The following is a 15,856-nucleotide window of genomic DNA, read 5'->3' on the forward strand; positions in this document are numbered from 1 at the left end:
CCACTGGATGGGTCTGAGGAGGAGAGAGGAGAGAAAGAAACAGATTTCTCCACCCACCACTCTCACTTTACCCCTGCACTCCTGCCACAACTCTGCCTGCAGGTATCAAAGGGTATACATCAAACCCTCATCCCCAATCTTCAGTCTTCTCTCTCCTTTTCATGGCTTCTCCTCTTTTTCACCCTAGAAGAATCCTAGCTCCTCTGAGAAGACACACAGGAAAAATGTATGACTATTCATCTGAGAATGTAGATAAATGTTATCTCCCATTAATGCAAAGTCTCTTTGTCAGCAACCATGGAATCTAAGCAAAAGGGAAAGATGGGAAGTGATGGAGGAGCTTAGCCCCTTCACTCTGTTCCCTCTTAAGTAACTGTGAGGAGCCTCACCACTCTACCAGCTCCCCTAGGCTCATGGATAACAGCACCTGCAAAGTCATAACTAGATGTTATACTGTCTTAACTTTCCTATTTAGGTAAATCTGATATTTGACTTTCAGATTTAAACTTTCAAAAACATTTAGGAACACATTACTTATACCAGTAGGCCATGTGAGGAAATTAATACAACTGTACTGAATACACAATCACTTAAGTACTCAACCTTCAACACGCTGTGAGCTAAGTATGCTTCTAGGAGCTGGTCTGAGAACCTACCTACCCATGTTATGGTTGCTATGGAAAAATGTGATCCATATTGAAAAATTCAGCTTCTCTCTAATCATCATCCTCAATTCATATCACCTTAACAAAAAAAATTTGCCATCAAAGATCTCTTTGAGTGCCTTTGCCTTTCTATAATAAAGGATTCTACAACCATGTATATGAGAGCTGCTTTGCTTGCTATCTCCAATAGGGAATATTCTTTCCTCCAATGCCTGTGCAGTCCATGGAGGAAAGGGGAGAAGCAAGAGACATACTGTGAATGAGAGAATGACATCATGTACCAACCCCAGCAAAACATATGGCATAGTAACCGTTAGCTAAAATACAGCAAGATTTTACACTTTATATGGTCCACAAATTAAAATATATATATAAAACAAGATTTCCTTTTATGAATTATTTCCTACAAAATCACCATAAATTTCCAGAATTAATAATATTACAATATGCAAGGCCAACTACAAGAAGCCTCAAAGACATTGTGCTTATAGCACAGCCTGAAGACCACATGCCCAGTAATAAGAATGCAAGTTTCCAGAGTTTCGTATGCATCTGGTTTTTTACTTAGTTCAGCAAACTTAAACTTTAAAACTGACATGAAAGTTCTATTACAATATATTGCAGACATAGATGAAGAAAATTAAGAATAGCATTTTAACTAGAACAGCATTGAAAATCAAAAAACTACGAAGGCAAGTCTATCAAAAAGTTATGCTTGCCTTTTGCAATCATAGGGAAGATCCCAGTAAACTGAATTCAGAAAAAAATCCATCTTCCCTAAGTCAGCTGTGTATTCTTCAAAAGGAAAGAAAGAAACCAGAACACTGTAAAAGCCTAGTAAAGGGCACCAAGCTGGAGGTGCATTTCACAAGGCCCTACTTCCACCACACAGAGCTTTCACCATAGGTTGCACTTAATATGCAGCCCAAACCAATGATGCAAAGTCGCAGCTAGCAGTTGTTCACGCTAGCCTCTATAACTGTATTATTATTAAAGTGAATACTTTTTGGATAATGAACAAATACAGGATACAGATGCTGGGTGCAGATTATCATCTTCTCCTGAATATAAGAATAAACAACTGAAGGGAGAAAAGAAATCCACTTTCCCCCACATCCAGAGACACATAGCCACCCATTTCCCAGAAGTCAAGGGCAAAAATAAACACATGAACAAAGAATATGAAGAGAAGAACACACAGGGTTTCATACATCTCAACCTCCTTTAAGGAGGAAGTCTATGGAGGTGAAAAGACAAGAAGTAAAAAGTTAACTGAGACAATACAGCCATCTGTTCAACTCACTGCAATAGATTTAATCCCTAAGCCAAAATATATTTACTGACAGTATACCATGTGCTAAGCAGATAAATCTAAAAGACAGTCAAATTTTATATTTGTTTTATTGTTTAGCTAGCTATTAGATGGAATTCAAATAATATTTGTTTTGTTAATCCATACATATTCAATTCCAATGTCAAAATGTGTTAGCAATTTTCTCTAACTTAGGAGAACTGTAAGTATTTTCACAAGTTGGATTTTTACTGTAAAAATAATAAGGCAGAAGGACATCACTTAATAATGATAAATTTTAACAATTTATAAAAGAAATGTCACATGCCAAAACATTTAAAATTGTTACTTAAAAATATTAATTCTTAATGCATCTGACCACCCAAACATAACTAGACTTTAACTAAGGCTTACAGTTATAATTAATTCAGAAATGGGAAAAAGAACAAATGCTGCTAAATTCAACCTGAGAAAGAAAGTGTTCAGTGAAAGAAAAAAATCCACTGCCAGCGCTCCACATCTGTGTGAAACACAATGGAAAAGCCAGCTCTCTCCTCAAGAGTGAGAATTAAAAACAGATCGCTGCAGCCTGGGGAAAGGAAGCCCCTTCGGAAACGACCCTCCAACGACTCCTCACCAGTGTGGACATTTTCCTGGTGTCTTTTCAGGGCATCCTTGCTCTTCAGCCTCTTTCCACAGCTGTCAGCCTTGCACACAAACCTGGCATCCCCCCGGCAAGTCTCCTGGTGCTGCTCAAAACTACAAGACAACCAGCAAAGCGGAACAGGAAGAAATGGTGAAGACATACCTATAAAACTCAAACATCAGCAAGATTTTGTAATACATGCTCCCTAGTAGAGTTTCGGGGTCATTCCATGCATTACCTATGCAGGTAAGAAGAAAAGCATTTAAATTCTGTAGGTACGTGAAACTGAATTACTAAGAAGCATGAAAGTATGCATGCAAAAAATGACCCACAATTATATAACAGCCATTTCATAACTCAGACACAAAACCTCGATGCTGAACTGAAGGAAGAATTGCAAACAGAGCACTGAAAACTTCGCGAAGACTCCTTCAGACTGCTTTTCGCTGTGCACTGAAGAACACTAAAGGGAAATAGGAAAAAGAGAAAGAAAAGAAAACAAAAACTGGAACTCTAAGACAAAAATGAAACTACACTAACTCTGAACAAAGTCATGTTCGTGATCCCTTTTTTCATTGTCTTTTGCCTTTTTAAATTTTTAGCAGTACCTTAACTATAAGCTCTTGCTCAGCAGTGTCTTTTGTATAAATATATAATACTAAATGCAATAAAAGCTAACCAGAATGCAACTTAACATCTATTTATTTAAAAGCATATAGTCCTTGCTTGTTTTTTAAGAACGTACAATAGAATTTCTAAATATGTAGTATCCTGCTATTTTAAAAGTTTTGATATTCTGAACATTTATTAAGTTTTAAGCACAATTTTCATCTCAATTTTTATAAGCAAAAGTTGATGCATATAATATTCATACAGTCTTAGTATGAAATGTAGCATATTTCAGAATTTTAGTTCAATGAAACACAAAAATGTAAAAATGTAACATTAAAACCTATGTTAAAGATTTCTTGCTCATAAGTAAGGTAACATTCTGTTAAAATGAGAAGCTAAGGTTGGAGAAAGAAAGTAAATGGCAGGATGGGAGCACATAAGAGAAGAGAGAAAGACATATGTTGATGAGATGGGACAATTTACATTACTTTCATATTGGAAGTCATTGGCTTCAACACAATGAGAGTCTACAGTTGCATCCAATATGTAAATATGCTTTTAAATTACTTAAATTCAATTATCTGATTAAAATTACAAACTTTAATGAGTAAAAAAATAAAACTTTACAAATGCATATACCTACTTTCTCACTTTTAACAATTTCTGATCCTGTAAAATATTTAAATAAAGATAATTTTACGTTGTTAATATAAATTGTTAAAATAAAAAAGGGTACAGAGCTATGTGTGGGATCATCTAATTAATCATATTGTTATATCTGGGACCTATGCATCTTTAAATTATTCCTCCAAAGTTGCTCTCAAATAAACAGTGCTTCCCAAAATGTCCAGGAATTCTTTATACTTTGAACTCCCCATTTCTTAAACGTTTTTTTTAACAGATTCCAGAAGGAATATAAAACGTAGACAACTAAAAGTCTGTTACCTCAAAGGAGTAACTAAATTAGGCATATCTGAATTTCAGATTAAACCAGTAAGCTTGATAAATAATGGCAAATTAATAAATGGACAAAAACTAATTACCATAAACAGTGTTTATGTGTTAAAATCCATAATTTGAATATTTTAATAATCAACATACTATACTAAGAAGAGTTAATGACAATACCAATGTAAAATGCTTAATCTCTCATTCACACACAAACATGCGCGTGCGCGTGTGCACACACACACACACAGGTTAAAAACTATGAGTTAAGCTGAATGGAATAAACTGTGTTAGCTTATAATTTTAAAGATATTTCTTTAATATACGCACTGTCTTTGCAAAGCCTGCTTAACTGGGAATTTCTTCCCACAGTTTTTGCACTTAAATTCTTTCTCCTCTGTGGGTTTCTGGTGCAATGTCTGGAGATGCTCAGCAAGAATATCCTCACTGGTAAAACTCGATTCACATTGAGGACAAGCATAGTCCTCTTTACAGCCAAGGCGATCTGCACATTCACAAGGAAACATATTCATGAGACAAAAATTCAGAGCCAAGAAATGCTCAGTTTTGCTCTCATTTTAAATTAATTAATTAATTGTGCTTAATGATACCATATGAATAAATTCTTATTATCACTATAAATATTAATAGTATTTGGCCACAAAAAATAATAGCAAGTGTTACTAGAGAGAAATACATTATTTTCAAAATCACTTGTATTTCACCAAATTAATACAAAGTCAAATTCCTTATTTAATTCATCCTATAATGTTAACTTTTCAGATCAAAATGTTAAATTAGAAAACAAAAGCTATTCCTGAAATTGGTCATTTTTAGCTCATTTTTACCTTCACAAGGAGAAAAATCCAACTGATGCAAACTATATTGAGTTACCAAGGAGAATCTCACATACATGTGAAAAAAGACCAAGGTCATAAAAACAGTGCTGATTAAGCTAGTAGAGTGAATTATGCTACACGGTCCCATATAGACTGGTGCAGGTCTGACCAAATTTCTCAGCGTGCTATTTAAATTACACATTTGTTTCTGATTATAAAATAAAATTAGACTTAGAAAATGCAGAAAATAAAAAACACCAATAATCCCATCAGGAAGAGACAACTGTCATAATATTACTGGCAAGCCTGACTTGCCTTTAGTGCATACATATTTTATGCGCAGTCTAAGAAGAGGTAAATTTGGGATCATACTTTATATACAATTTTATATGTTTTCCCATTTAACATCTTCTCAAGTCAAATGTTGGCATATTTTTAAACTTAAAGTACCACAATTTATTTAACCAAACTCTTCATTGTTAGACATTTGGGTGGCTTGTTTCTTTTGCTGTTTGTTTTTATTTTGTTTCTTTGCTTTTCTAAATAAAACTAAGAATTCTAAAATAAAAATAGCCATGGCACATGTATACATATGTAACAAACCTGCACATTGTGCACATGTACCCTAAAACTTAAAGTATAATAATAATAAAATAAAATTTAAAAAAAACCAAAATAGCCACAATGCAAGTGCTTGGTTCATGCGTTTAAAAAATTCTGTTTAAGTTTCTGTTGATTCTTTTTACAAAGATAATGAAAACTGGTATTTTAATAACTAAAGCAGAAATCAGGGCAGTAATAGGTAAGTAGATTACTTATTTTTAAATTAAAATAATGGATAAAATAACTTGCCCTGGGGACAACAGGGAAAAAATAAAATACGAAAACAAAGAAAACACAGAATAACAGAAATAATTCCCATCACCCAAAATATGATATTCCAAATAGCATAATGCATATAAGCCTGTCCTTATCTTCCCCTTAAATAATTCAACTAAAATAAAGAAACAGAAGCATAAGCTGGCAATGGTGACAGAATGTTCACACTTTCTCAGCCAATAACATGCAGTTAGAACAGAAAAAGTACAGGAAAAGCATACTACCACTTTGACTAATGAAACCAGTATCACTTCTGAAGTGGCTTTGCTACACAAAATGGAAAAGTACTGTATAGTAAGTATCAGCCTGCTATGGTCTGAATGTTTGTGAATCCCCAAAATTCATATGTTGAAACTGAAACCGCAATGGAATTGTATTAAGAGGTGGGCCCTTTAGGAGATGATTAGGTTATGAGCACTGTGTCCTCATGTATGGGCTTAATGCCCTTGTAAAAGAAGCCCAAGAGAGCTTGCTTGTCCCTTCTGTCACATGAGGACACAGCTAGAAGGTGCTATCTAATTAGAAACGGGCCCTCACCAGACACCAAATCTGCTGGCACCTTGATAGACTTCCTAGGCTCCAGAAACGTAAGCAATAAATTTCTGCTGCTTACCAAGTATCTAGTCTAAAGTATTTTGTTATAACAGCCTGAAAGGATAAAGACGAGGCCTATTACAAAATGTGAATACCTATAGCATCATTCATATATCCCTTAAATTTCCCTTAGGAGTAAAACACAACATAATAGAAACAAGGCCAATAATAATTGATTATTCCCTGGCAGTTAACAAGCAAGTGGCTGCAGTATTGACTGAGGAAGGTCTGACCTACGGTCACTGAAAGTTTTTGGTAACCACACTAGGGCAACCTAGCAATCCTCCAGGCTTCTGTGATCAGAACAGAAAGAGATGCCAAGAAGCTGCAGGTTCCCAAAAGATCCCAAACAAGAGGAATCAATCCCCTTTGGATCCAGCAGGCTCTCTTGTGTACCTCACCTCCACTCTCACCTTTTCCTATATGCAGATGAGAAAGTAAAGTCTCAGAAAGTCAGCAACTTGCCCAACGTTACAAGACTGATTAGTGGCAGAGCTATGGCAAGACTATAAAAATCCTCACTACTCATTACCCCAATGCGCCAGTGAGAGCAGTGAGAGCCGGGAGCTGCCCTAGCAATGCAGCCCTGCCTGCGGCCTAGGCAGTCCTATAGGGTACATCCATCACCCACTCCCAAAATACTTTTCCTGCTGTAACAAAGATGAGTCCACCACAGGATACCCTCGAGAACAATTTTGACAAAAACTAACTTTATTTGAGAATGCCATATTACAAGGCAACTATAATTCAACCACAGTTTAAACTACACTTTTTTCTACAACTTTTCTTCTCCCAGATCACCAATTAAAGATGCAATACCTTTTCTGCCCGCTGTTGATTGTCTTCTAGAATTTTCAACTTCCCCTTCTTTGATGACTGTCATAATTTGCTGTTCTTCCTCCTCGGCCTCCATGTCACTATCCAGGTAGCCAATCAGAAGCTCCGTGTCTGTTTCTATATCTTCAACTGCCAAATAGAAAATGTTTTCTCCTTCCTGAAACAAATTTTTTTAAATGCTGAACCATTCATTTGTTTCTGATAGTAATTAAGAAATAATTTTAAGATACATTAATGGAGTACTATGTGTGCATGAAAAGTTATTACTTTTTTTTATTTCTAGTTGATCTGGGTGCTGAAAAAGGCAGGTGACAATATTCAGTTACCTGGCAAATAAAATACAAATACATATGACAAAAAGTGACATTTACACATGTCAAATGAAATTATGTTCAATTTTTAAAGTGAATTTTGCATCACTAACTGGCCTTATGCAAGCAACACTTTGTGGTGGCCTATAAATGTAGTTGTCATGCAACAGTGTCATTCACACATGCAGACAGAGAGCAATGAGATATCAATGATTTCATTATTATTAACACTAACACAAAACTTAAAAAAAAAAAAAGCCTTTCAAGTTCTAACACAAACCAGAAGAAGTGCAAATAAGTTCGTCCCCTGAAAGAATTTACTGAAACCTGGTCCCGAAATAGAAAAAATACTAGACATCTGGGAAGTTCAAGGTGTTGATGGAGCCATCATGTGTACCTCACCTCTTTGGTCTCTAAATCCCACAGAAATGACAGACACGAGAAAAAGAAAAAAAAAAAAAAAACAAGGTCCACCATCAACATATCAAGATATTTTAGAAAGTCCTGGAAAACAGAAATCAGACATAGTCGAAATAATAGATAACTAATGCAGAGGAAACCTCGACCAATAACAGACACAGAAGAGGAATGCTACAAAGAACCTTCTTTCCAAGGAAACCCCAGAGAAACTTCACACTTGGAATCAACTGATACAAAAGCCATGCTGGGCCTTGGGCCAATCACCAGGGAAGCCAGAACTGAAGCTGTAAAGCGGGCTGTCCCCAGGAGAAAGCACCCAGAATTGCTCTCTTTTACATAGTTAAGGATTTGTTCTGGGAGGGTTCCTAGTGAGGCTGCTGAATATAAAGAAAAGCAAAACAGAGACTGAATTTATTGAACCTTCATAGTGGCAAAGGCAGGAAAGGACAAAGAAAGTAAGGTCCACCAATGAATGAAATTCAATAAAGCACAGAGCACAGAACAAAGCCTTCTCTCCTTTGGCAATATCATAGCACTTATGTTTAAAAGGAGGAGGAGGAAGACAAAGGAGAAGATGTGAGAGGGGAAGGAATAGGAGAGAGGGGAGGAAGGAGAGTGTATGCATGCATAGATTTATGTATATATGTAAACACAATTAGAACCTTCATGAAAAATTGCAAAGACATGCATCAAATTGTACATACAGTTATTTTGAGGATGGGAGAGGGGCTATATTCAACATTGTCTTAGTTTGGGAGGGCTTTTTTGAATAATAGCATGACTACTTTGTAATTTTAAAACAATATATATTAGAAAATTTCATGGAAGAGACAGAAATTATGATCATATTCATCTAATACTATGGAAGGAAGGCTTGATTCAAAAGTTCAAAGCACTGAAGCAAATCTAATCATGTGCTACACTTAATTTATAGACATTCCTATAACATTTAGAACACTTTTGGAAGTTTTTAAATTTTATATATCCAAAAACATTAAAAAGGTTATTTCTAATTAAGATCACTGAATTAACTTATATACTATTGGTATTCTTAGTGCAACAAAAGCAAACAAGCAAAAAATATATAGACACTAAGCAAGAGGTCTCTTTAACTCAAAAGCAGCATTTTCCAGGTCTTTATTAGATGAGTTTTTAACTGTTTGGGTAACCCACTAACCTAATAAAGACTTCAGAATGCAATAATAAATATTATGTTTATCTGATCAATACCCATGAAAGTTAATTGAACCGTCATCCTAGTATATTAGTGATTAATTTTGTGATGGTTTTGATAGCACCAAGGAAAGATAATAATTTTTAATTTTAAAACATGATACCATTAACTTAAACTGTAATCACAGGATATGGCATGTCTGTTTAGAGGCTCTGTAATAAAAGAAAATTTTCATATACCAGCTAAAACTTTAATTTAATGAAAGTAATGGCAGCATTCCAGGCTCCACAGGACCAGCTGCATGGTTTTTCTCTGTTTGCCAAAAAATGTGATATAAAGAGGAATATAGTTACAGGTATTACTTCAATCTATTTATTTAATGGGAATGTCTGGATATCTCTGTACATATAATTCCAACCACTGTGCAGACCAACAGTCTCTTTCCTTTCATTTGCTACCCCAATACTATTAAGAAGTATCCTCTTAAGTCACTTCCTTGCATACACTGCACTAATTTTTGATCATCCTACAAATCCTGCAACTCTTCATGGTGTTGTTCTCCTCCCTGCAAACCTCAGATTGACAAGGCCTGCCAGATCCCTAATTTCTGGAGCCATTTTGTCCACCTGGAGGCTCATCCCAGGCCTAATCTCCTGCCCTTTGGCAGGAAGGATTTACAGTTGCTATAGTTTGGGTGTTCGTGCCCACAAACCTCATGTTGAAATGTGATCCCCAATGTTAGAGGTGGGGCCTGATGGGAAGTGTTTGGGTCATGGGGACAGACCTCTCATACACGGCTTAGTGCCGTTCTCAGTATAATGAATGAGTTCTTTCTCTATTACTTCCCCAGAGAGCTGATTATTAGAAAAAGACTGGCACCCTCCTTATCCCCTCTTTGACCACTACACATGTTTGTTTCACTTTACCTTCCACCATGAGTAGAAGCAGCCTGAAGCCATCACCAGAAGCAGATGCTGGCACCATACTTCAGTACAAGGCTAAAAAACTGTGAGCCAAATACACATTTTTTAATACATTACCCAGTGTCAGGTATTCCTTTATAGCAACACAAATGGACTAAGACAAGAGTGTTGCCCCAATGCTCTGGGACTCAGTATCAGCTTCCTGTCGTCATGTTACTGTTAGCCTAGCGATAACCTTGTGGTTCAGATTTGATCACTGGTTTAATATTCTCATCCTGAGATTAATTCTCCTTACTATATCTATCATTTCTGGTCTTAGGTTATTCCCTTGAGCACAGTCCCTCCTGGACGCCTTGTATATACACTTAAGATGAGCCACCTTCCTGTGACTCTGCCTAAGGGCTGAGATCCTGCTTGTGATTCAAGTCACTGGCTCCAGGTGATTTTATTAAAAACACTTAGAAACTTGTTCAACATCAAGGCCTGCTCAAAAGCAAATATTCCCCAGCCATCAGTTTTCAAAGCATTATAATTTGAATACAACATATTTATAGAATGAATGGTTTTACAATTGTTATTCATCTCTTGCCTATTGTTTTGAATTTTTTGTCTTTTTTTAGTCTCATTTCATTTTGCTTTATTTTATTTGCATGTTGTTTTTTGGCTCATTACTTCTACTGCACAGTGTTTGTAATATCAAAAAGTCACCATAGCCTACTGGCCCAACAATATAAGTTGAAAAAAAGTCAAATCTCCAACAATTGGTTTTAAAACATTTATCAAATATCATTTTAATTTTTAAAAATGTATGTAAATCAATATGCCCAAAAAAGAAAATAATATGTAAACAATGGTGTTAATAGGGCTGTTTCTAATGGAGGAAATCGTGAGTACTTTGTATAGTCATCTTCTGCTCCTCTACATTTTATAATTTTCCTAGAATTAATTAATTTATTTTATTTGTTACTTTTGTAGTAAAAGATAACAATGGATAATTAATGAACCCTGTTCCTTGATACCAAGAAGCAGTACTATATGGCAACCAAAGAGAGCAGGACTTTGGGATGCTCAGGGTTCAAAGTCTCACTCTAGATTGACTAGCTATGTGACTGAGCAAACAGCCTAATCTCCCAAACCACCAATTTCCTCATCTGTAAAATGAAGAAAATAGTGGTGCCTATCTCATAGGATGGCTGTGAAGATTAAAGATGGTAATATTTGCAAAATCTAGCCAGATGCCCTACATGTGGAAAGCACTCATGAGTGGTAGTTACTATCATTACTATTTAACAAAAACTTGAATGCCAGTGGTTAACATATTCATTTTGTGTCCAAAGTCTGTTTCAACCAAACTATCACACAAAGTTGCTTTTACTGTGCTGCTTTGATTACAATTCGTTTGGTCAAAATGCTCTCAGCCAAAATATAAGACATCCAGCTCATTACCTTGGACTCATCCTTGACCCTTCCTCTCTCACACTCCATATACAATCTATCAGGAAATGGCATCTGCTTTCCCTTCAAAGCATGCTCAGAATGATTACTTCCCACTGCCTCCACTACTCACTGCTACAGTCCTCATCGAGTCACCACTATCTATGACCTGGATTAGTTTAATAGCCTCCCAGCTGTAAATAAATACAGGAAAAGTTGAGTAAGCTTTTAATAATATGTGTTGTTTTTCTTACTTATTGTTATTTATTACTTTTGTAATAAATCTGCCTGCCTAGTAGAGCTCTTAAATGCTCTGCCCTGGATCTCCTGTTGTCATGCTCTCTTCCACTGTTAACATGTTAAAGTGTTGCTCTGGTTTGGACCTCAGATACCAATCAATTGTCTGAACCATACCCAAGGTGTCCAACCATGAAGTCTGCCTGCAATTGAGGGGTTTCCAAGGATAGGGATTATTCAGTGCTAAAACTGAGAGAGTCCTGGGCAAACTAGGATAGTTGGATACCTAACTACACCCATCATGCTCTCCAAAATCACATTCTTAACTCCACTTAAGATTTCCTAACAACAATATTGACTGGGTCTACCTCCTTCACCATCTCCAGGTCCACATTAGGATTCTCAACATTTAGGACCAGTCATATTCCCAGATACGACTCCAACAGCTTACCAAGTGAACTCCCATCATCTGAATTTTCATGTCATTCTCTTATCCCCAAATCTCCTTCAAATGTACCTGCTCCTCTTCTTCCATCAAACTAGTACACTTCTCAGAAAACACAGAGCTAATTCCTACCTTAGTACAACTGCAAAGATGCCACTTGGCCCCTTGCTATAACTCCTCCATGTGCTCTGAGGCACAGCTCACTTTCATCCTCCTTCAAAAAACTTTCTCTAATCTACTAAATTCATGTAGGAACTTTTAATTAGGAGTTCTCTATATCAACTGTCTTAACTTCAGTTGGGCACATCATTTACTTCTGTGGTTTTTGTCACTTAATTCATGTGATCAATGAATTTCTAATATGTGTTGCTTTTACCTCCCCAAAAGATGATTTTCTCAAGTGGAAAAGAATTATCAAGTGCAAGCTAATCTCATAATACTTGCTCAATATTTTTAAAATAATAGGTAGTAAAATACTTGTGCCAGAAGAAAAACAACACATATTAATAAAAAGCTTACTCAACTTTTCCTTTATTTATTTACAGCTGGGAGGCTATTAAACTAAGCCAGGTCACAGATAGTGGTGACTCGATGAGGACTGTAGCAGTGAGTAGTGGAGGCAGTGGAAAGTAATCATTCTGAGCATGCTTTGAAGGGAAAGCAGATGCCATTTCCTGATAGATTGTATATGGAGTGTGAGAGAGGAAGGGTCAAGGATGAGTCCAAGGTAATGAAGTTTTCCCTGAAGCATTCAAAGATGCTGCTGTATTTAATAATGATTCTTCTTACAGATTCGAAACAAAACACTAACTGTGAATTTTTGCTTTAAATCTATCTCTTCTCTGTACACATAAATATAATTTCATGTGGACCGTCACTAAGGTACCGTAGAATATTAGTCAATTCAGTCAACAAATCTACAAACTGAGTCATTCATAATCCCCAACCAAAAAAATTATTTTAGATGACAAATCGACTCACAAAGCCCTTCCTTCGGACAACAAATGCATTCTGATAAGAAAAGAAGAGAGTAGAATTTTGCTTCTTTGAACAAAGCTGAAAAACAATAGCAGTGGCTTAGATTGTATCAGACTGGTCATTTTGGTAACATCATATAATATGGAATTCAGATTTGCTGGCAAACACACACACAAAAGCTTCTCCAAATATGATGGTTGTCATGGTTTTCAAAAAAATTTTTGTAATAAAGATAAACAAATCCAGAAAAAAAGCAATAACCTGGCTAGGATGCTTCAGCAGAAAAGTCAGAGGTAGTGCCATGTGGTGTGGCCATTACAGAGCATTCTCTAGAGGCAGGGGCACCAACAAACTTCTTATGCATCAAATTAATCATTGCTAAATTCAGAAAGTTTAGAAGAGTAGTCATATAAATACAGCAATATTCAAATAACATTTGGACTTTCACGAATTTTGAATGGTTAACTTTATGTAAATGGTCTTAACACTATAAGAAAAAACTACTATCATCAGTATCTCACCTCACACTAATAACCTAATTCTTAGATTCCCAAGGTATCTCAGCACACTGGGTGGGAAGTTCCATCACAGAAAATCAATCCGTGGGTAATAGAATCCCAGCTCCTATGCAAAGGGCTAATATCAAGGCCTGAGGCAAAGTACTGGAGAAGCCAGCCAGATGGTAGGCTTTGGAACCCGATTAGGAAGTGCTCTGTCACTTCATGGCTATGTGGGCATCTTTCTTATCCCTATGGGCCTCAATGTCCTCATTGGAAAATAGAAAATACAATGCCCCTAGACTTATTAATGCTTTGGACTGGACTCTACTGCTAATTTCTGCTAATTACGTAGCCAAGAACGCTTAGAAGAAATAACAGTATCCCTCATTTATATAGCACTTTGCAGTTTCTAGTTTTTCATGTACTTTGTCTCATCTTACCTTCATGGAACCCTTGGAGATAGGAATGGAAATGTCCAGTACACTGGATAGATACTGGCTTGGGAGTCAGATAGACTTGAATTTGTATCCTAGTATATAACTGATTAGTTACAGATCTTAAGCAAGGTTATCTTAACTTGTCTTAGTCTAGATTTCCTCATCTATAAAGTGGGTTCAATAGTATCTACTTCAAAGAATTGTTTTGAGGATTAAATAATATAGAATATGTAAAGTATATCTGGCAGACAGGAAATGATTAGCATCAAGGTCTGTCTCCAATAGGAACTTCTCCAAAGGAGCCCCTCCAACACACCTGCATTTTACATATGGGAAAACTGAGGCTCAGAGATGAAAAATAAAATGTAAAGATCCCACAAATAGTAAATTCTAGAGCCAATCTAGAACCTGAGGCTAGGACTAGCATCATGAGAACTAGAATAATCAGGTCAGGAATGAAGTAGAATTAGTTATCAAATTATGCAACTATAATTTTAACTTCACTAGATAAAATATTTTCCAAATGAGCCTAAAATAATCCAATGCATTTATGGGCTGAAGGGAATTTGGCCCCATATAATTTTTTATTCTTTCTCTTTACTTCAGTGACTTACAAAATTATTCTTTTTTGGTCAAGCACTGGGCTCAAAACATACAGTTAACTTTGTGGCCTCAGTCTCAGGCACAGGAGAAGCTTACATTCCACTGCCTAGCTACATTTGATATTAATATATTCTTAGAGTAGTTCCTTATATGTGGTATATGACAGGAAGAACACTTTATCAAGACTATCTTCTGGCTTTGGCTTGGCCGCTCTGAGGCTCTGTCACCTTGGGGAAGCCTCTTATCATCAGTACTCTTATTTTATCTGTAAAATGATAGAGTTGGACTTTATAATCTCATTCCTTCTAGAGCTAGACTCAATCACAAGTGAAATAAACTCATCTTTAGGGGAGTCTAGTTAATGAATTTAAAAGGAAAAGTACATATAGAGGCTGATCTGATTACTGCTTTCCCTCTCAGACCTCACCCTACTAAAACAAAGCATGGTATGGAATTAAGAGAAATACTTAACTAGGATTCCTATGAAAAGCTGGAATATACAACCTTGTAAGGTTGAGAGGCCCATTCTCCAAAATTACATAGCGTAACATAAGCCATGCTTTGATAAGATTTTATCAATGTGACTACTTCTGTACTGTGGTAATGGTTAGGACCAAATGAACTCAAGATGCCTTCCAGTCTAATTATTTCTGCTTCTATCACTACACAGAAACATTTACTCCTAGATATCTAGGCAATAAATCTAATTTTCAAATTCTCTATGACCCTTCCACATCCGGCATTATGTGTACACCTCAACTTTCTCTGATAATTTGCTCTTTGTCTCAAGTGCCATGCCTCACTAGGATAAATCTATCCTAATGAACTCATGCATCTGAGGTTCAGTTCTGCTATTTCAAAACAGTAAAAGTCTCTTGTTTCACAAGGAAATACTAGTCCCCACTGTGTGCAAATAAATATAACTCCAGGAGAGGCCACGGGTAATTTGGTATTTCAGCTGTATCTGTATGTCGCTTAACTCAGTTTTTGTTTACTTGTTGGCAGGCTGCTATCCACATGTGGACACTGTAAGAAAAACCATGATTGTGAAATTGGCAAAGGTACAATTCATTATATTGAAAA

At 36.2% G+C, this 15,856-nt stretch overlaps 1 protein-coding gene across 6 annotated transcripts in view; it reads right to left on the reverse strand.

Moving 5' to 3' along the window:
• The window catches only part of PRDM5 (PR/SET domain 5), a 230,660-nt gene that overhangs the window by 121,869 nt on the left and 92,935 nt on the right, over positions 1-15,856 (reverse strand). For 4 of the 6 annotated variants that reach the window (XR_010112017.1, XM_034959083.3, XM_063603885.1 and 1 more), the window contains exons 4-7: positions 7,294-7,468; positions 4,493-4,667; positions 2,973-3,065; positions 2,594-2,715 (exon numbers count right to left, since the gene is read on the reverse strand). Coding sequence is in view for 5 of the 6 variants with exons in the window: in XM_034959083.3 (XP_034814974.1) it covers positions 2,594-2,715; positions 2,973-3,065; positions 4,493-4,667; positions 7,294-7,468 (565 nt within the window). In the remaining variant the exon portion in view is untranslated. The remainder of the gene's footprint in view (positions 1-2,593; positions 2,716-2,972; positions 3,066-4,492; positions 4,668-7,293; positions 7,469-15,856) is intronic. The other 2 variants (XM_034959084.3, XM_063603887.1) reach the window with 1 other exon arrangement.

This window comes from Pan paniscus, chromosome 3 (genome assembly GCF_029289425.2).
Source record: "Pan paniscus chromosome 3, NHGRI_mPanPan1-v2.0_pri, whole genome shotgun sequence".
NCBI lineage: Eukaryota > Metazoa > Chordata > Mammalia > Primates > Hominidae > Pan > Pan paniscus.